General features: G+C 52.6%; 10 protein-coding genes across 10 annotated transcripts; 7 read left to right on the top strand and 3 right to left on the bottom strand.

Annotated features, from left to right (window-relative positions):
• Window positions 1–118: 118 nt before the first annotated feature.
• Window positions 119–472, bottom strand: N7468_006747 (uncharacterized protein; the record flags this gene model as incomplete). Its single annotated transcript, XM_058476043.1, has 1 exon — window positions 119–472. One exon carries the CDS (start codon window positions 470–472, stop codon window positions 119–121), a length of 354 nt encoding a protein of 117 aa, XP_058328933.1.
• Window positions 473–1,455: 983 nt separating this feature from the next.
• Window positions 1,456–3,580, top strand: CweA (uncharacterized protein; the record flags this gene model as incomplete). The annotated part of the gene is made up of 2 exons (XM_058476044.1): window positions 1,456–2,913; window positions 2,981–3,580. 2 exons carry the CDS (start codon window positions 1,456–1,458, stop codon window positions 3,578–3,580), a joined length of 2,058 nt encoding a protein of 685 aa, XP_058328934.1.
• A 705-nt stretch (window positions 3,581–4,285) lies between these two features.
• N7468_006749 (uncharacterized protein) lies at window positions 4,286–4,729 on the top strand (the record flags this gene model as incomplete). Its single annotated transcript, XM_058476045.1, has 1 exon — window positions 4,286–4,729. One exon carries the CDS (start codon window positions 4,286–4,288, stop codon window positions 4,727–4,729), a length of 444 nt encoding a protein of 147 aa, XP_058328935.1.
• Window positions 4,730–4,878: 149 nt separating this feature from the next.
• N7468_006750 (WD repeat protein) lies at window positions 4,879–6,378 on the bottom strand (the record flags this gene model as incomplete). Its single annotated transcript, XM_058476046.1, has 3 exons — window positions 4,879–5,511; window positions 5,594–6,029; window positions 6,131–6,378. The coding sequence occupies 3 exons, from the start codon at window positions 6,376–6,378 to the stop codon at window positions 4,879–4,881; spliced, it is 1,317 nt and encodes a 438-aa protein (XP_058328936.1).
• A 162-nt stretch (window positions 6,379–6,540) lies between these two features.
• N7468_006751 (uncharacterized protein) lies at window positions 6,541–6,810 on the top strand (the record flags this gene model as incomplete). Its single annotated transcript, XM_058476047.1, has 1 exon — window positions 6,541–6,810. One exon carries the CDS (start codon window positions 6,541–6,543, stop codon window positions 6,808–6,810), a length of 270 nt encoding a protein of 89 aa, XP_058328937.1.
• A 42-nt stretch (window positions 6,811–6,852) lies between these two features.
• N7468_006752 (uncharacterized protein) lies at window positions 6,853–7,458 on the top strand (the record flags this gene model as incomplete). Its single annotated transcript, XM_058476048.1, has 1 exon — window positions 6,853–7,458. One exon carries the CDS (start codon window positions 6,853–6,855, stop codon window positions 7,456–7,458), a length of 606 nt encoding a protein of 201 aa, XP_058328938.1.
• Window positions 7,459–8,175: 717 nt separating this feature from the next.
• On the top strand, window positions 8,176–8,903 carry N7468_006753 (putative GAJ protein; the record flags this gene model as incomplete). Its single annotated transcript, XM_058476049.1, has 2 exons — window positions 8,176–8,178; window positions 8,250–8,903. The coding sequence occupies 2 exons, from the start codon at window positions 8,176–8,178 to the stop codon at window positions 8,901–8,903; spliced, it is 657 nt and encodes a 218-aa protein (XP_058328939.1).
• A 1,232-nt stretch (window positions 8,904–10,135) lies between these two features.
• Window positions 10,136–12,312, top strand: rim8 (pH response protein PalF; the record flags this gene model as incomplete). Its single annotated transcript, XM_058476050.1, has 2 exons — window positions 10,136–10,462; window positions 10,522–12,312. The coding sequence occupies 2 exons, from the start codon at window positions 10,136–10,138 to the stop codon at window positions 12,310–12,312; spliced, it is 2,118 nt and encodes a 705-aa protein (XP_058328940.1).
• Window positions 12,313–12,658: 346 nt separating this feature from the next.
• N7468_006755 (putative secretory component protein shr3) lies at window positions 12,659–13,419 on the top strand (the record flags this gene model as incomplete). The annotated part of the gene is made up of 2 exons (XM_058476051.1): window positions 12,659–12,704; window positions 12,803–13,419. 2 exons carry the CDS (start codon window positions 12,659–12,661, stop codon window positions 13,417–13,419), a joined length of 663 nt encoding a protein of 220 aa, XP_058328941.1.
• Window positions 13,420–13,936: 517 nt separating this feature from the next.
• N7468_006756 (uncharacterized protein) lies at window positions 13,937–14,788 on the bottom strand (the record flags this gene model as incomplete). The annotated part of the gene is made up of 3 exons (XM_058476052.1): window positions 13,937–14,298; window positions 14,362–14,724; window positions 14,770–14,788. The coding sequence occupies 3 exons, from the start codon at window positions 14,786–14,788 to the stop codon at window positions 13,937–13,939; spliced, it is 744 nt and encodes a 247-aa protein (XP_058328942.1).
• Window positions 14,789–20,000: the final 5,212 nt, after the last annotated feature.

A 20,000-nucleotide genomic window follows, 5' to 3' on the forward strand; every position in this document is an offset into this window, starting at 1 on the left:
ACATTGGGCTTCGGGAATGCAATCCGAGCATCATCCATGTACATTTCGTCGAAGCTCTGCTTGAGTAGATTCCCAGACCAATTTCATTGACTTGAACGCGATGTCTGCTGGTAGTATTCTAGCGGAGCCGATATACTCCACTCCGGAGAGATGACGGCCCGTCCACGTGATCCACCGCACCTACAAAAAGACGGAAATTTTTCTCAGGCAAAGGTTTTCTTTCTTCATCAAAAAGTAACAGAGCCTGCCACGACCATCGTCCTGTCTTCCCGACAACCTCCACGACGATGTGTTGCCTTCGGTCCTCCGGGACCGATCGGCTCTGGAGAGTAATCTTCCCCGATAGGAAGTTCGCCTCCCGTTGGGTCCTCTTCAGTGAGGGCGATGGGAGGGGAATGTCGAAGACGGGAAACATCCCACCTGCAACCTCCAAGGCTATTCGTTTGATCAAAGCTTGGTAGGCCTGAGCCATTGTGAGCTCAGGCATGGAGAATGTAATTGGTCTTGTGACCTGTAAATTGCGATTGGCTTTAAGAATTAGGCTTGGCCGGGGGCCCAGGACTCGGTGGAACGCTGTGTTTTACGTAAAGACATGCTGTGATGGACACGTGCAAGTAGGGAAACCACCTTGGGTAGCCTCTTTTGACATCACTAAGCATTCTGGAAGAAGTTTCCATGTGTCCGACCCATCCCTCTAGCATTGGCGGGTGGGAAGGTGGTGTAACGGCCATGTTAGACCCCTTCGACGCTTGAATGAATGGACGAATCATGCCGTCATGAGGGACGACCGATGTCCGCGGAAACGATCAAGAAATCCGCACGCTGGCAGAGAGTGAGAGAGACGGGATGCTGGTTGGTGTAGAGGCCCAGCTGGCATACCAATCCCCTGGCGATGCACCCTCGGTGTCCCCCGAAGAATGCACGAACACCGTAGGATCTTGGGTTTTGCAGGGTGTTTGTTTACTTCGACGGACCGTTCTATTATGGGGGTTCCATTCTCACCAGCATTCTGCAACGCTTGCTGGACTCCAAAGTACTGTTCGACACTCGCTCGTCGGTCGAGGGGTCACATTCCAACCGCAAGGGCTATGGCGATGTCCATGAATGCGAGGCAGGTACTAAAGATCGAAAAACCTCCCCGTCGCGCAGGCCTGAGTTTGGTCCATCTGGTAATTCGCTTAACTGGTCTCGACATTCTTTTCCAAACGCCCAGTATTATTATTAGCTGTCGCTCTTTTTTTGGATTTATTCCGAGCCAGACCTATACATATTCTTTTCCCAACTAATATTGAAACCGTGATCGACTCAGCAAAATGAAGGGTTTCATCGCTGGGATTCCGTTGGCCCTCCTGGTAGCCGCCGTTCAGGCCGAGGATATGGCCCGTGGCACCGTGAGTTGGATTCAGGAACTCTTTCTCCTAAAAAAATGTTAACATGAACAATTAGGGCGCCTCAATGAACCAGAATGGTTTCCACTTGCGCCGAACTGCTGGGTTTGAGCCCCATGTCGGTGGCACTGCTCTGGGTGGCCCATCTGGCAATGACGATGATGGCAGTTTTGATCTTCCCTATGGAGGAAATGTTGCCGTGAACACCCATGTTAATGAATTTGGCAAGGACGACCACTCTATCAACATCAAGGACAAGCATGTCTACGAGGCCCCTAAATACGCCGGTCCGCCCATTGGACCGGGCGCTGGACCTTTCCCCCATCATGCTTTCGGCCCTGGTGCGGGCCCATTCCCCAAGCGCTCCTGGGGTCAAGGTGGCACTGCCATGGGTGGGCCATCCGGCAACGATGAGGGACAGTCCTTCAACATGCCCATCACGGGGATCTTCAACACTGAGGTGAACGAGTCCAACGAGGACGATCACTCCATCGATATCAAGAATAAGGATGTCCACCCTCCGCCTATTGTTGAGCACGTTGCTCCGCCTCATCCTGCTGCTGAGTTTGGCCATGGACCCCGCATTGGTGGTCCTGCTGGACCTTCTAGCCACCCTCCTTTCCGTGGTGCTGACAACCAAGCTCCGCCCGAGCACTTCCATATCGCCGCCACGGAATTCGACAAGCGATTCGCCCCTGGCGGCACCGCCTTGGGTGGACCTGGAGGTGGTGATGAGCCAGGCTTCCCTGGTCCCATCTCCGGCGGCACCGCGCTTGGTGGCCCGTCGGGTGATGATGATGGGCTCAACTTTGGCAAGCCTCACACTGCCCATATCCACACCAACGTGGAAGAGTACAGCAAGGATGACCACTCTATCGACATCAAGCACAAGGACATTGTCCCTCCTCCGGTCTTCTTTGGTCGCCCTGGATTCGGTGCTCCCTTCAAGCGCGGTCTCCTTCCTCACGAGGGTGGCACGGCTTTGGGCGGTCCCTCTGGGGACGATGGCGGCCAAGAATTCAACATGCCTATCACTGTGGAGACCAACACTGAGGTCAGCGAGGCCTACAAAGATGATCACTCAATTGATCTGAAAAACGAGGATATAACCACTCCTCCTCCCTTCGAGCCATTCGGCGGCCCTGGCCCAGTGCTGCCCCCTGGAGGTGGTCACCCATGGCGTCGCGCTTACGCCCCCGACGCTTCTGCGCGTTTTGCCGGTGAACCTGGTGGCACCGCTCTTGGTGGACCTTCCGGTGACGACGATGGGATCAACTTCGATGACGGCACTGATGTCGGTGTTGACAGCAACGTCAACGAGCATCATTCCGACAACCACGCCATCAAGATAGACACAACCAACGTGCACCCTCCCTTTCACGTTCACGAAGCTCCCCAGTGGAACTGGTGGTCCTACGAGGACCAGCAGGCAGCTGCGCCTGCTCCGGTTGTCAAGCAGCCCACTGGCTATCCTGTACCCCAGCCCGAGCACCCCGTTGACTCTGCACCCCAGCCCGAGCACCCCGTTCACTCTGCGCCCCAGCCCGAAGTCCACCAAGCCCCTCAGCCTCCAGTCCAATCCTACTCCCCAGGCTCCCCCTGCTCCTCCAGCCAAGGTCGAGGTTCCTGCAGAAGAGCACCCTGCCCTTCCTCCTCGTGAGGAGCACCAAGAACAGTGCTCTGCTGAGGTCCGTGAGGTCGTTCACACTGTCACAAAGACTCAGTACAGAGAGGTCCAGGCCACCGAGACTATCTACAAGCAGCCTTACGTCTCGGAGGCGGTTCAGACAGCTGCAGCTTCCACTGCTGTAGTTCCCATGCACCGAGTGCACTCCTCCATGGTACACGCCTCCGTGCCTGCTTCGAGCGTCTCTTACGTCTACGTCCGCCCTGAGGGAACCAGTGCCATGTACTCTATGATTCCTGTTCACGTTCCCATGGCCACTCCCTCTTCCGCCAGCTACATGGGTGCCATGATGACCCCTGTCAGTGGGGCCCCCTACATGTCTATGGCCACTCCTGTTAGCCACGCCCCCAATATGCGCCCCAGCGGTGCTTCTCCAGAGCAGAGTAATGCCCCCAAGGCCTCACCTTCCTCCAACACTTTGTTCACCGGAGCTGGTGCTCGTATCTCTGGAGGCGTGGTTTCTGCTGCTGCCGCTGTTATGGGCGTCCTCGCCTTTGTTCTGTAAACACATCTGTCAAGCTATGGTCTCCCGGAATTCCCCTTCATCTCACTTCTTTCTTTTCTTTTCGTCTGACTGTGTACCTGCTGTCGTTTCAAAGCTCAATAATGTTCGATCTTAGTCCAGAGGTATCACTAGTATGTATTTGAACTAAATTGATTTTCTCTTTTCACCTTCGAATGCCTCATCGTACTTTTTAATCCCAGTAGTGCATCATATCGCGTCTATATCTATCAAGCTTCGATCCTCGTCCCTTGGTTGGTCCGTACCCACAGGTGATTTAGGGTTGACAACCGCCCTGGTTTCGTCATTCCCAGCTACCTTGCGGCCCATCGCCTGAGTTTCCACAAATCAGATCCCAATATGAGCTATGCAATCTTGCTAGCTTAATCACCATTCAGCGACAGCCCCTCTAGCTGGGAAGCTGGAACACCAATCAAGGCATGCGTCCGTGATATCATGGCTTCATCATACTAGAGTCACATCCGCCCGACGCATCAGAACAACCGAACCGATCTCCAGCTAACCAGCCACAGATCTAGTATAAAGTACACCAGGTCCGACCACTTGATTTGAACCATTAATCGGCCTTCGAGTCTTCAACTTTGGCATCCACGATTTGCATCCAGAATATATATTCTCTTGTTGTCTCTACGCACCTACCTCTCTCTTAAAAGAAAACACCCACCACCCTAAACCTCACTCATCACAATGGTTCGCCAGTCTCAAGACGCTCACCAAGGCGGCAGCCTCGCCGACATGGCCGTCTCAGGCACCGCAATCCCCAATGACGCCGGCAAACAAAACCTCATCCCCTCCGTCCCGCGCCCCGACCAGCGAGCCGAGAACCCTCTCTACAACAACGAGGGCATCGCTGAGCCCACCCTCGCCACAGCAGCAGACAATGCCACCGACCTTCCCCGCTCAACCCGCGACGTCGGGCAGACAGGCGAAGTCATGACCGGAACTGGCGATTCCGTTCCCGCCAGCATTGAGTCGAAGCGCGCGTACATGGGTACGAATATCTCGGGCGCGCCGGGCGACACCCGTGACATGAAGCATAACAAGCAAAACCGCAGCTCGTTTGAGCGGTACGCGAAGGAGGACGAGGACGCGGCGGAGTATATTGGAGAGCATGCGGCGCGGAATGCCTAAAGGGATCCCGCCTGCTGAAGAAAAGTATGGTCAGGGTAATTTTGCCTGAGATGGGACGAATATGATGTACTATTACGAACACATTGAGCTTGAATTGCTTGAATCAATGGAATCTTACATTTAGCTTACGGGAATAAAGTCTGTAGAAGTCAAGGCGCCTCGTTGCCGAAAAATCCCTTGTAGATATCATCGAGAACATTTCGCTTTCTCTTCCGGTCGGCCTCCTGTGCCTCCTCTTCCTCGGTCGGCTCTCCATCTGGCTCCCTCGAGACCCAGGACCGAATTGTCCCGTCGCCGTGCGCAGAGAAGAGCTCCAGCCCTTCGCCCGCGCCTCCGTTACCACGCCAGACGAGATCATTGATTCGGGCTGCGCTGAGCGCACTCGCTCTGCCACGCACATTCTGCGAACTACTCATCAGCCCCGGCACACGGAGCCGCTTGATGAACGTCCCCTCGCGGAGCTCGAACATGAAGATCTCGCCACGGTCGTCCTGCTCGTGAAAATTGGGCCACAAAATGGTCTCCTGGCCGGGCATCATGAAGCCCTTGGGGATAACCAGGGGAGCGCGCTCCGCCAGAGCGGAGGACGCGCTGTTTCTGACCCGTGGGCCGAAATGCACCAGTGTATTTGCGCCGGTCGCGGCGTCCCACACTCTGATCCGGGCGTCCTGGCCGGCTGTCACTATGTGGCTGCCGTTCGAGGTCCAGCGGACGCCGGTGACGGCGCCGTTGTGTGCTCGTGCATGTCGAGAATAGGCTGGTCTGATGGAGGATGTGTCGGACTGGGGTTCTCGGAGGGTTAGGCCTGTTGGATCGTCCATGTCTCAGGGTTGCGATGGCGGAGTTGTGGCCACCGCGGCGCACGTCGAAAATAATTACTTTGTTGTCTGTTGACGCAGATGCGAGGAGGTGAGGCTTATGCGGAGCCCAGGCGACTGACAAGACGGCGCCGGTGTGACCTGGTAGTCCGTGGGTTGATAGCCCTGAACGTAGGTCCACGAGTCGGACTGCCCGGTCCGATGTACCGACTGCCACTAGCAGGGTTGAGCCGGGTTGGGAGGAAAAAGAGTGCGAATACGGGGTGCACTCAAGCTTGAATGTATGGACCGGTGTAATAGCCGGCGGCTGGAGAGCAGAAAGCTTTAGAGTGCCATCATGCGAAGTCGAGAATATGGTCGAGGGAACGGGGTCGAAGGGGTATATAGAGAGGGAGGTAATAGCGTGGGTATGGGCGTCTGGATGCGCCGATTTGCTGACCGATGCGCAGGCACGATGTATATGGTCAAGCTCTGAGCCTCTGCTTTCAAGATCCCAGAGATGAATAGATGGGTCGGCACCCCCCCGATATCATGCTTATGCTCGTTAGTACTGATAGTTCATGAAGCGGGCCTTGGTGCGTACTATCGGCCCTCGAATTCGTCTATAGCGAGGCATTTTACACCAGCTTTGTGGGCAAAAACTTCTTCGACGACCCCCAATCCTTCGTCCGCTGTCGCTTCATCCTGTGGGTTGGATGGAGCGGGTCTGCGGCTAGAGAAGCGGATCCCTGGCGCAGGCTCCAAGTTGTGGACTAGGCGAGTTGTTTGGGCGACATGGAAATCAGCTGGTCTAACAGAGCCAAGGGCTCTGTTGAGCAGAAAGGAATTCATTCATTCATCAGCGCTTGAATTGAATACTGGGGGAACTAGGCGGGACCTGAGGTGACCTCATCGCAATAAAGTTTAGCCGGGCCGTTGGATTTTCTGGGGAAAATAAATCATCTGCGATGATACGCATTTTTCATTTCAGGCCGCCTGCGCCTGTCTTGCAAAATGTCGACAGGGGCGTTAAGGAATCTTACGCGGAAGGGATTTCTCCAGCCTCCGGAGGATAGTCCGACAGAGAGCACTGGACGACGCGCCGGCGAGGCGGATAGCTACAGGTCTCAGCGCATCTCAAGATCTCGAGTGAGGTTTGAGCTGCCACAGGAAGAGCCCGAAGACTTGTTCACTGATTCAAACCGTCGCTGGGCCAATGTGTACGATGCGTGTGCCAGTATGAAACATCCAGAATCACTTCAAAGTCAGTTGGATAGAGTCTAACGAAGTCTAGGCCGTGTCAATACCCGCGGCTTTAACCCGGATATGCCCATTGTGGCTTCCACACGGGACACAAAATCATCTGGACTCCGTGACCTCCACCCGGAAGAGATAATCTACCGCCGACTGGCTTCGCACCGGTCGCGCTGGGACAAAGAGCAGGTCCAGCGATTCATAGACGAAGAGACCTACTTTGCCCATGAGAAACTCCCCGCCAGTCGCCCTCTCCCAAGGTCCGATCTGCTCGAGTGCATTCACGCCTATACCGCTGATTTCTATCAACATCGGTCGAAGAAACGAGGAAAACTAGACCATCATAGTATGGACGAGTCGGCCTTACTTGCAGTCGGGATCCTGGTCGAAGAATTGGCCCGTGAGCAGCTTGGTGCTACCGGGGATTTGGTGCTCGTAGAGGGGATGTCATCCTCAGAAGATGAGGGTGAGGTCAGTGATAGCACATTACCCGCAGTGGTACGGAGAAAGAAGCGTGCGCGGGCGATGACTGTTGATGGGCCAGTCAGCCAACACCATCAGCATCTAAAGGGCGTGCGACAGAAGCACAAGCGTCGTCGGACCAAGCGATCGGAAGCAGAATCCTCGGGTCCCGAGACAAATCCTGAAAGAACAGGCAGTGGATTTGAGAACGGGTGAGAAGGCCTGCGATTCATTGTTTGAATAAGATATCAACTCAGGTCCTCCTTGCGACATTGGTGGATAGTCCACCTTACAGCCAAGGCTGTAGGACAGAGACACTCGGTCCTTCCTCAGATGGTTCTGATTCAAGATCAGCGCACGGTCGACTCCAAATGGGCTGCGAGAAACCCCGATCTACTATGGATCCGATCATAGGATAGTTCCGCAAACCCGAACAGCCAGGCTGGTAAGTATAGAGATGATCACAGAGCTCTGTGCATTTTGCTGCGGGGTTCATCCCTGGACACTGTCAACGGCGCTGTAAGCTTATATCTGGTACGACCAGCAGTCATGCTACAATAGCCTCGAATCAATGGACTGGAATCGAGGAGGCGATCCGTCTGATCCCGAGAATTGGATGCTGTCACTGCGTATGGCTCTAGTCATTTTTTGTTTTCCTTCCCTAGTGGCATATATCTACAATAAGCTGGAAGCTGAGTTCCTTTATTCCGTAGCCCGAATTTGCCAAGGTTGATTAAGCTCATCTCACTCAGGAGTAGATCAGGCACGAAGGCCACGGTTGATCAACCCGTTGGCATTACAAATCCTCCTCCACTCTCCAAGGCTTAACTCACTTCCTTGCCCCAAACAGGAAGGCTTACGTGGATCCAAGTTCCGATTGTCATCCAGTCTCGTTTCAAAAGCCCAGTGGACCTACAGGCAAGTATCATAATTATGGTACGTGGACCCGCGCCGTAATGGGTCCTCTCGCCCGTGATCAGACATCCACGAACTGACGCGTCCGTAAGCCCAAACTATCCAAAAGCGAGAAAGAAGACCTGATAGTGACTCATATCCGGTCAACTGGCACGTGCCACACACTGAAGGAGCTCGAAAAGAGCCTCCCTAGCGTGGCGTCCATAAACAGCATCCAGGTAAAGGAATACGTGCAAGGGTTAGTCGACGAGGGGAAACTACGAGTCGAAAAGATCGGCGCGGGAAACTGGTACTGGAGCTTCAGCAGTGACGAAAAAATGGAACGCGAGCAGCAGTTGGCCAGGCTTCAGGCTGAGGTGGAGAAGGCACGGAAATCTTACGCCGACGTGGAGGCGTTGTTGGTCGCCCAATCCGTGCAACGAGACGATGAGACCAACCGTGTGGGCCCCGATCTTGACCGCCAACGTCAGTCCCTTCAAGAGAGAAAGCTTGAGCTGGAGGCCGACCTCAAGGGTCTCAAAGCCCGAGTTTCAGTTTCGGGCTTCTCGGTGAAGCAGAAAGGCGCCCAGCAGCTTCAGGGCGAACTAGCGGAGTTTAAGGAGCAGGCGCTTCTCTGGACAGATAATCTGTACATCTTGGAACAGTATGTGCGAGATCTTGCGGGCGACCGGGAAGTCGTGGCCGCTGTGCTACAAGATTGCTATGGAACTGAGTACGTGGACGGGTGTTTGAGGGATTTGGAGTAGTTCTGCCGCGATTGACGGGACGCCCAAGGGGGGGAAAAAAGGGGGGAAAAGCTTAGCATGGGTATCAAGTCTTGGGCCAATATCGCTTCTGCAGCATTGTCTAGGGATTCGGGTGCCACGGGATAGATCAAACTCTATGATATTAACTGCTTGATTTGAGACAATCTGCAACATTCTGCCCAAAGACGAGGACCGTGATAGCCTGAGCTTTAGCCGGGGCCCCGCGTAACTTGATCGTACAAGGTCGCAATCTTTGCTTAGGGCTGATTTGAAGGCCATCCCGTTGACCGAGTATTTGAGAGCCGCACCGTATACGCGCCTGTTCGTATCAGTCCGGGATGCCCATGGACGATAAGATGAGAACTTACGTAGAGGAATAGCCAAGAAATCAGAATGGAACCCGGCGACCAAGGCCCCCCCAAAGGAGAAACTAGCCGGGGGGGCCCGCGAAGCTTGATCGTACAACGCGCAAATCGTCGGGTCGATAGAGCCCCTTCTCCGCCCTTTCCCTTCTTCTTCCCACCCACTCCCCCTCTTTATATATACCGTTTCGCCTTCGTACATACCCCAGCCTTTTGCCAATCGAGTCCGACGGCGCGTCACAATTTTGTCCTACATTCCGCGCCTCTCTCTCTCCGTCTTTTTTCGGCCCCCCCCCCCCGCCCCTTCCGCCCACACGACTTCTGGCCTATACCGGAGGGTCTTCAGCTGCGCGCTGCTGATTCAACATAAGAAACAATGTGGCCGAGTGGTTCTCGATCATAGCACCCTTTCCCTTGTCTGCGGGGAATCCTCTCCTGGCCTCCCGGATATACAACCCGTGGCATTCGACCCTCCGATCTGGTAGAGATTGCCGCCAGGGTCGTGGATTCAACGTGTCGCTTGCGATTGCTGTGTTAGTGTCCTGCCTATCCGGGTCTCAACCGATCCCCGTCCCCCGTACCAAAGTACATATACGGTTCTTTTGCTTTCTCATTCAGATCGCGTACCCCATCTGTCTGCCTTGCCCCTCTCTGGGCTCTCTCTCCTCCCCGCCTCCCTCTCTCTCTTTGCCTAGTCTTGCCGTCTTGGATGCAGCAGGTAGCACCTGTGTGTCATGTCATCCAACTCTCCCACCAAGACCTCAACGCTGTCGGTCAGTCGGAATCGCAATACCTTTTTGTCCAAATTTCGCTCCCCCTTGGCCAACGAAACCGAAGCATCAATGATTTCTATATCGAGCCCGACGATCCATGGCGCTCATACTTCCCGGGGATACGATAAAGGGCACTGTCTTTTTGATGGTCGTGCGGCCGGTTCGCATTACGCATCTGGTTATTTGTTTGCATGGTTACGTGAAGGTCTTTAAAAATGCCGTCCCGGCGGGCGAAGCTCCCCCTGATTTGGGCTTTCTTGGTCCTGGCCGCGGCCGTCGCGGCGCAGAATACATGGGCAACGGGCTGGCCACCTTGTTCGAAGACGAAGTCGTGCTGTGCGGTGACGGTCGTCTCAAGGAAGGGATCTACAAGTTTCGTTTCGAAATGGGGCTTCCTCCTTATTCACTCCCCAGCAGCATCAATGTGAGAAATGAACGGTATGGAAATTCGCAATACCACATGCTAACCCACCCTTCCCCCAGTTTGAGCGAGGCGCTATTTCCTATTCATTAACATCCACCCTTACACGACCGACTACGATGAATCCGACCATGTCATGTCGAAAGCGAATCAATGTCCTCGAGGACATTGATATCGCCCCATTCCCCGCCCCCAAAGCCCGCATCGTCACTCTTGAACCGATATCAAAACGCTCGAAAACGAAAGCGAAGTCCAAGTCTGCCTCTTCTGAAACTACCGCCCCCACCGATAATCTCTCGATAAATACACATGTCAGCCTACCCGACACACCGGCTGAACGTCCCCCGCTGAGCCCATCACCTAGTAATGTCAGTTCCTCCAGTCGCCCCAGCAATAGCAGTCAAAGCTTTCAAATTGCGAGTGATCCAAGCTCCTCCGCGAGCACCGGAAGACGAAATAGCGAAAGCTACAGTGCCCCTCCCTCGATATCAGAGAAGAATATCACCGCCAAGACCGAGGTGATGCGCGCCGGCGTGCTCCCAGGTGATACGCTACCTATCATAGTTACGATCAACCACTGCAAGGCTGTTCGGAGCGCCCAAGGAATCATCATCACACTCTACCGCCAAGGCCGCATTGATCTCCACCCGGCCATTCCCATAGGCTCCCAAGCGGATGGGAAGAAACCAGTTTATGAAGATTGCTATCCTAGGTCTCGGACAGGACTCGGAGGATTGACACTTGGCACAACTCGTACTAGCAGCACCTTCCGCAAGGATCTTTCACAGTCATTTGCCCCGTTGATCGTGAATCCAAGTGACATGACCGCGATTGTCAAGACCTCTATTCGAATTCCCGAGGACGCCTTTCCCACCATCACGCGAGTACCTGGAGCCATGATCAACTTTCGATATTATGTCGAGGTGGTAGTCGACTTGCGAGGCAAAGCTACTACCCCCGAGCGCTTCATCCCGCGTTTTAACATGGTTTCGGGTGGTAGCACGTTCTCGCCCAGTGGCCAGATTTTAAACCCCGCCGATGCAAATGGGACCGCAATCACCGCCAATTGGGCAGGAAATATCCTTGACACGGATCAAGTTCGACGCTCGAAAGGCGTGATCTCAGTTGCCTTCGAGGTCGTCGTGGGGACCCGAGATTCACAGCGCAATGCGTCTGCCGCCGAGCGAATGTCTTTCTCCGCTGCTGATTCGAACGCTTCAAATCCTCCTCCGGAGTCTTCCACTTTCATCAATCCCGGTGATACAGAGGACTGGCCCGAGGCTAGTCCTCACGAGTATGGTCACGAAGAAGAGTTTTCCCCAGAACAAGAGTGGCCCGAACATCCGGAGGAGTATCCTTCGCCATACCAGCCAAATGGGCAAATGGCTCCATTTCCCGAGCTGGATGAGCCGGAAGATGAAAAGGCCAGGGTTAGGCGCCATGAAGAAACGCTCTTGCCGAGCCAGCCACCCGGTGAAGACGAAGCAGGTCCTTCCACCAGAGAGATGGCTATGCCTACCGCGCCAGTCTTATCCGACGATCATCATCTCCAGGATTATGAGCATGTACCATCGTCGAGTAGAGACCCGCTGCCCTACGCAGTTCGATCCGCAGAATCTCTGCAGACAATCGTGGTTAACGGAAATTCTGCCGAGCCTAGCGCGCCTTCTGCTCCACACGAAGATAAACAAGAGCTAGAGCGCCAACGACTGATGGACCTAGCTAGTGCTCCCCGAGAACCACCTACCGAAGACACCGGCGAAGGGCCCAGTGCCCCGGTCTTCGATGAAGATGATCAATTAGTTGGTGGCACGGCGCACGCGGACGAGTCTCTCCCTCGGTACCAGCGATGAAGCCATTTTTCTGTGATGCCATGTGTCTATTTCCTGTATATTTTGCATTTCTTTGGGACGGGGCAGGGAGATACCACTATTTTGCATATTTATGAAACCCACTGGCGACGGTGACCTTTCAGGCGTTGCACCCAAATGTATTATAATTTATCATTACGCGCTTTCAGCTTATCTTTAGACCGGCTAATAAAGCCTCTCGTGTTGGAAATTACATGTCCGCCTTATCTGCGTCCGGGGCTGCGCCTTGGCGTCCGCTTACCGATAAACCTTCACCTTCTTCTCCCCTAAGTTCCTTTTCGTCCAATTTCTCCCTTCACAAACCTTCTCAAACTCGAAGCCGTGCCCAATGGCTTTCAAGAGCGGGTCGTTCGCGACCTTCCTCATCTTATGCCGTGAGTATTCCTGGCCACCCCTCACCTTCTCTTCCCCCCCCCAAAGATCCCCATTGCAAACCCGCCCCACAAAATATCAACAACTGACCACGTCGCAGCAACCTGCTTCTTCCTGGGCATCATCTTCTCGCTCTTCCCCTACGACTACCCAATCCTCTGGTCCACCGTCCCGACCCCATCTTCTCACTATGACTACCTTGAAGCTCACCTCCGCTTCCTCCACGCCTCGCCCCCGCTCATCCCGCGCATCCTCCACATCGTTATCTTCCTCGGCCTCGCCGGCCTGCTCTCCAAGCTCTACCGCCCCTCAGAATCAAACATGCTCTTCGACGGTGCCTCCCTTGTCCTCTACATGTGCGGCGTAACTATCTATGTCGCCAACATCGTCAAGGGCCTCCGTCTCGCGTCCGCGGGCCAGTACGGTGCTGCTCTCGCCCAGACCCCCGACGAGAAGGACGAGATCCTCGGCCGCGAGGATTCGCTCAAGGTGCTCTCCGCGAGCAACACCATCCTCGCCCTCGTGCTGGTCGGCATTCTGGTCCTGCAGGCTGGGCAGTGGTACGCGGAGCGCAAGGACCAGCAGGAAGCCGAGTCCATGGCCACGGGCAAGAACGTCAAGGCGGAGCCTGGGAGTGAGCCTGCGACTGCGACGGCCACGGCCACGGCCTCGGGCTCGTCGAAGGGGAAGGCTAGCCAGCGGAAGAAGGCGAATTAGATGGCGCTGAGCGCTCTTTTCCCTCTTTTTCCTTTTTTTTATTTGGCTCGTCCTCGTGGGCTTTTGGTCGACGGATATGGGGGGAGGAAGGGGGGGCTTTGCCCAATGACTCGTTTGCTACAGATCTCGTACTTTCTACTTTACGAACGGGGACGAGACGCCGCTGTCAGGTTTTGTCGCGTAGTTCTAGCTACGGGCTTTCTTGTCTTTGCTACCGCAATAGGATCCTAGAGTGAGGGATAGGTCCCGGAACTAAGCACTCGGCTAGTTCGACAATGTAGGTAGCATTGGAGGTCCGGGACAGTATGATAGTATTTCTGCATGAGATATGTATGATGGAAAAGGAGAAAAGTATTTGACAAAGTGAACCAATGTCGACGTATCATGTCTCTAGGACCGTATGCATATGCCAATGGGGGTGGTGAAAGTAAGCTCTCGCCGCAAAGAGGGGAATCATGAAGCAAATCGTGAAAACAACGGACCCTGATCCACAGGTCCAGATGGTATATACTGGTAATTAAGCGAATGAGAAGGGGCTCCGCGGCAGGTCTGGCGAGCGCGGGCTGAGTGCTTTTGCGAAGAGTTCGTCGCCGGATTCGGCGCTGGAAGTGCGTACTAGGGTGCTCATTGAATTCATGGATGCGAAGCCTGTGGGTTCGGATTGCTGCGCCTCTTGGAGGGCTTCGGGTGGGAATTGCGCGACAGCGCGCAAAGGCTCGGGGGCAGCGGGTTTAGTACGGGCTTGAGGAGTTGTACTGGTTGCTGTGTCTGGGGTTGGCATTGAGTGCATCGGGAGCGAAGCCAGATTACGGAAGGAACTGAATGAGGAGACAGCTACATCCGGTGATTGAGGAGACAAGAGGTGTCCGGGGTCGGAGTCTAGCACAATTTTGTAAGTTAAGAATTAAGAGGCTTTGTGATGATCCTTGGGGCTTGACTCACCATCGTTATCTTGACTAGACAAGTCCTTCTCGCTGGTCTGTAGCTTCAGTCCCTTCAGCTTATCGGTCAATTTTCGACCGCTGATGGGCGAGATTGGAGTCGCAGGATATGCAGATGAAGGATTGTGGAAGTCTTGGCTAATCGTTACACTTTCGGCACCGCGCGCATGGACACCAAAGTTTTCTTCGATCCATTCTTTTTCTTGCACGGCCATATGAAGGGCGACTCCTTCGACGTTATTTCGACTTTCGTTGCGGATTTCCTCGTCCAGCACACGCAAACGTTTCTTGGCCCAGATGGTGTGAAGTACTCCTTTCTTTCCTGCTGCACGGCCAGTTGCGCCTAACTCGGGGGGAAAGATAGCTGGCAGGGGGGTTCAGCTGTAGGGAATCGCGAGCTTTAACGGACGAAGGTAACCGTGGGTCATTTTTGTCTATGTCGGTCCTCGGTTCGTACGACAATGTGATGACAGGAGGAATGGTGGTATTTGGTCCAAGCAAAAAATAAAATCGGGTGCTATCATTTGGCCGTTCATCTGCAGGAAGAACTGTAGACTTGCCCGCCCAGGAAACATGCCATGAGCCGTCGGAGCTGGACCTCGTTACATCGTCGTCCTCCCATTCCACCATCAGGATCTTTGTTCCCTCATTGGCTTTGCCGGCCTCGAATTCGAACCGGGCCAAAGCAGTGATAGATAAACTACCTGCTTTAGGGCCGCGGGGGGTCTCAAGGTCAGCAAATTCGCTATCTGGTATGAAGGGGGCGGGGCTTGGGCCATGGCGACAGCGCAACAGAAGTTTGAAGGAAAGCCGGATGTGCACGGCTGACGCGCGAGATACAGATATCGGGTTCCTGGCTCAGGTAAGACAAGAGGGCAGAACAAGTAAAGGGACCACCAGGAGCGCACCAAGTGGGATGAGACGGACGGCTTGGAAAGGTGCGGGCTGATCACGGGATTCTACTACACGGAGTTACCCTCGCGTCTTGTTTCAGCTGAAAGGCTAGTCGAACTAGAGAATAGATCGTTGCATCTTCTACGTTCATTCGTCGGCGCAGAGGGGCAGACAAAAAGGGTGATCAATTTACGTCTTGGGCCATTTTCTCGTGTGGTATTCCCCGCCTCTAAATTTAGAACATACGAAGGGACCAAGTACGGAGTACGTCGAAATCGCTTTGTATCCTGCACAACCTTCCTTCACCTGCCCTGAATTAATTCAATTCTTTGCTTCAGAGACTCCAAAGCCTGCATATAGTCTCTTTTTGGCTGTGGCAATGTGTTCATGTTTGTAGTGGCCGGCTCTTGTCGCGATTTCCACATGGTGGATGTGATAGACCCCGCAGACGCTGTACTGCAAAATACTATTTATATCAGCCGCTGTCCAATGGGATCTTTGGCTACATGCATCATATTTGAAAGTAAATTGGCTATAGATGGCAATGGCATGACAAACGTTTTGATTGATGTAGACTCACCGGCATTGGCCATTAACCTCTCTATTGGAAGCAGCCAAGAACGCAAGGTATCAACTAGACCTTAAATTCAGGCGAAAAGGGTCATATGAAGCTATCCTACCAAAGGGGAAAAAACGCAATTGTGAGCTTGACCACGTTTTGCCCGGTGCTCCCCAAAGCTATGCTTCAACTGCTTGATTAGACCCTCGAATACACAGCCCACAAACAGATTGACGTCAAGGTGTGGGACAACTATGAGTTTTTTTTGCTCTCCGCTGATACGAGAAGGGACTCACAGCCGATGCGGTCCGATATATCGCCGAGGACGGCAAGAGCCTTGCAAATCCAGCCCATTACTCACTCGATATTTCCTGTATAGTAACGTTTCTCAGCTTGAAAAGATCATACGTATTGTACAGTATGATACCATGACTGAAAAGGCATCATTGATGAGGGGTAGCTTCACAAGGAAGATATTTTTAGAAGAGATCGAGTTGCAAAATTAGAAACATAGTGAAAGGGTTTGTCTGCATTACAGAATCGTCACACAAGCTAGAAGCCGTCTAGGTTAAGGGTGACGACGGAGAGTCTGTATGAGAAAGTCAGCGGCTGCTCAATGCCCTGAGAGAAGAGCGGCATAGAGAAGGGGTGGAGAATCTTCACGTCTCCAGGTTCCCATTGGATGCTTGGAGGCGCTGGACCTTCATTAGCAGAGCTTGAGGGCGGGGGAATGCAGTCTCCATCATAGCTTTGCTACTATGTTTAGCAAAGATGCCATGTTTAATTAAAATTCCTGGGACACGTACTCCAATGGGGAGTCATAACCGTTGCTTGCAATGCGGATAAGGCATCATGCCGCCCTCTAAAACGACACAAGACTCATGCATTGGTGCATGAAGCGCTGCCGATCAGCACCATAAACTTTGCTGGACCGTCACAGCAAAAGGTAGGTGAAGCCTTTCATATACTATTCTTGGAACATTGGATTCCATCTGTACCAGTAGGAGTCTGGATGCAATAAGCGCTCTTATCATAAGACGGTGGCGATATGGCGCTACGATTTGAGGTGGATATGATGGGGCACAATATCCAAGCTTGGTGTGGCCTGAAATTCGACGATAAAAAAGGAATTGACCTTGACATGGCTGCTGAAGCTCACCGAATTATTGCCTCTTCAACGCCACATGAATCGAGCACATGTGTTCCAAATTAGTACTGGATTGATAATGAGCGACAGTGTTCAAGCTAGATGCATGGAAGTCACCGAACATCAGCCTTCTATATGTTATACTTGGAATGCAAGGAATACAGACTCTGATGTTCGGACCTTCCAGTTCTAAAAATAAAGATTTCTTAATTTAGCCCAGCCTACGGGTCCGTCTTGTTGGCAGTGATAGCTAAGCAAAACGATCGAACCCGGGCAGATCTACAGAAAGTGCAGAGAAGGGCACCGAGAATCTGGTCCCAGCAAAAACGGCGGACTCTTAACATCCATGCATCCCTTACACAGGGGCTTGCCTGAAACTGATGGAAAGGGAAGCCCGGCGGTTAGATAAATAAGCCTATTGGCTACAGCCCCTCCACAGTCCGTGCACCACTGGCATGCAGCCTGGATTGAAATCTAATTAAAGAGTCTTCACACTACTGTATGCAGGCAGGGGTTTATCGAAGTACGCTCATCACAATGGCATGTTAAACGTTCCAGGTCGAATAGCCATGAGACAAACCTTCGAATACAAGCGTCCTTTGAAATGCAACTAGCCCACCACAGGGTATCACATCCCAGGTCTAGAGTTGATAACTAGCCAAAGTCAGGTACAGTCCATTCATGTCAGGTCTCCCAAGTCCCTAGCTGGACTGCAGGGGGTCCTTGAATCACAGTGGATGGGAGCTGATCAGCTGCCACGTTATGCCAACCAAAACCCATTGAACGGTCTGAGTTCACCCCCCACTGCGGGCCCCTCCAACGGCGGAGCCAACCACGGCCTCCCCGCGGACACCATGCGGGGTTCTAGTATGTAAATGGTATAGCGCCGGCGCTTAATGTTGTCTGGAATCTCATCCAGGATTCACGTCATACATAACACGGGAAAGCACAACCCCACAGACCCTCATCACAAGAGGACTTTTATGTATGCTCAGTGGTCAATCCCACTTGGATTCATCACCCTGTATCTAGTAGTAGTGCGCTGTAGCCCTGTGATCAAAGTCAACCACGGGAACTTCCAGTCTGTATGATTTAGTGTATTACGCAAATTACATAGTCAGGTAGCCTAGTACGCTCAAAAGTGGATTTGATTGGGGCAAAAATGGGATGAAAACACTACAAGCCTAATACAAATACTAGTACTGGTACATTTGGTGGAAAATTTGATCGATATGACTATCCTGCTAAGCTATGCATGCAAACAGGACGGTTAAGACGGGACTCGTTGTATATTACATGACGGCAATTAATAACAGATCTTGTAATATTGTATTTTACGTAACAAAAGGATGTATGTAACTTTCGGCTCTAATACACTTTCGTAGATGAACATACAAGGAGTCGATATTTGGTACTATAATATTATTATAGGAATGAGTGCGTTCAGGCAGACAAGTTCCACCAAGTAAACCAATAACAGCGGCAGCTGCATGGAACTTCTAATTCTGCCTTGCCTTCCTTGGGCATTGACTTGGGGCACAGCCTTGGCGGATAGTCCGTAGGATTAATGGATACCAGTGGCGTAAACAATCCACTCGGAAAAGATCTCGAAGCAGGGAAGGCTTTCTGGACCCCGGCATGCGTATCCCGATCCTTGTTAGCCAGACTCTCGGGGCCTGAGCCGCACTGCAATGTTAATCCTACGAGTCAAGCACATATGCCTGGAAGCAAAATTCGTAAGACGGGCCCATTGTGGCGTTTGGGGGGCCTCGCAAATTCGCGGCACATGGGTCTAAAGCCGCCAAGGCGACCACAACTCCAGCAAAAAGATAACGATCGTTCGGTCGCTTTAGAGGCTTTGTTTGATTTGGGACCCGAACCGCCAGGATCAATAGCTTTTCTTCCTTCTGATTATATGATGCGTAGCGCCTTCTATGGTCCTAGCGTAGACAGTCTTGCCCTCGTACTTCATAAATAATTTCAATTGCAGATAAGCAGCTCCTTAAATTATCCATATGCCATACCAACTATAGTGATTAAAGACGATATCATAATCCAAACTTTGAAGTTCATCTAAGCCATTTAATATCGTATACCGGCCACCACCTGAGTAGGGCCATGATTTAACGCTATCAACAAATGAGGCTGAATGCCGATGTCCCGGGAGGATGGCTCAGACTTGCATCAATCCGAAATATCCGAGCTGACGCTAACAGGCCCTCTATCTTCCAATCGCAAGGGTCGTTGGCGAAGTGTTGGTTTACTGTTGGTTTTTGGAGAGCTGCTATTAGTTACCAGAGGACGGGCGCCACACGTGGTGATGGGGCTCTGGACATGCCATGTGGACTGACACGAGAATAACGGGGGCACATGGATTAATTCCCGACACTAGTAGATCTATGCTGACTTAAAATCCGCCATTGGAGAGACAGAACAGAATACGTAAAAACCGGGTCTTGTGAGGGCTGCATTCGCAGCAAAAGCCGAAATACATGCGCGAGGTTGAGGCGGGAAATGTACTAAGTAGTGGTTGATAGATTTCATCGCAACTGAATTTCACTAGGTGTATACACGAGAGAGAATTTGGAATCCATAATGTATTTGCGATATGCCCTGCTCCAATGCCCGATATCTCCGGTGCTGCCTGAGCCCAGATTCCCAAACGCTTAAGGGAAATGAAAAGAAAAAAAAAGCACACAGGAATACCGAACCGTAGACCGCGTAGAAATGAGATAAGCCCTTGTCCCGTGTCATTGATGATCGTAATAATCTCCAATAATGATTTTCCGTTTTTAACACGAGTACAAAAGCCAAGAACGCCGTGGCCGCAAATCCACCCCAAAACGCCCTGCCCGGGCGCGTAGAAGATCATTCGACTCATAACATGTAGAAATCAAGGCAAGGCCCTGCATTTCTGTAATTATGAAATAGAGCCTATTGTATTTTGACCAAGCACAACTCGGGAAGCTAGGGAAAGCTTGCAACAAAGACCACCAAACGCCAAAACAACATCGCCAAAACGATCAAAATAAGCATCAAG

This window comes from Penicillium chermesinum (assembly GCF_028974085.1).
Source record: "Penicillium chermesinum strain IBT 19713 chromosome Unknown utg000005l:1.0-4115287.0:1.0-4118363.0, whole genome shotgun sequence".
NCBI lineage: Eukaryota > Fungi > Ascomycota > Eurotiomycetes > Eurotiales > Aspergillaceae > Penicillium > Penicillium chermesinum.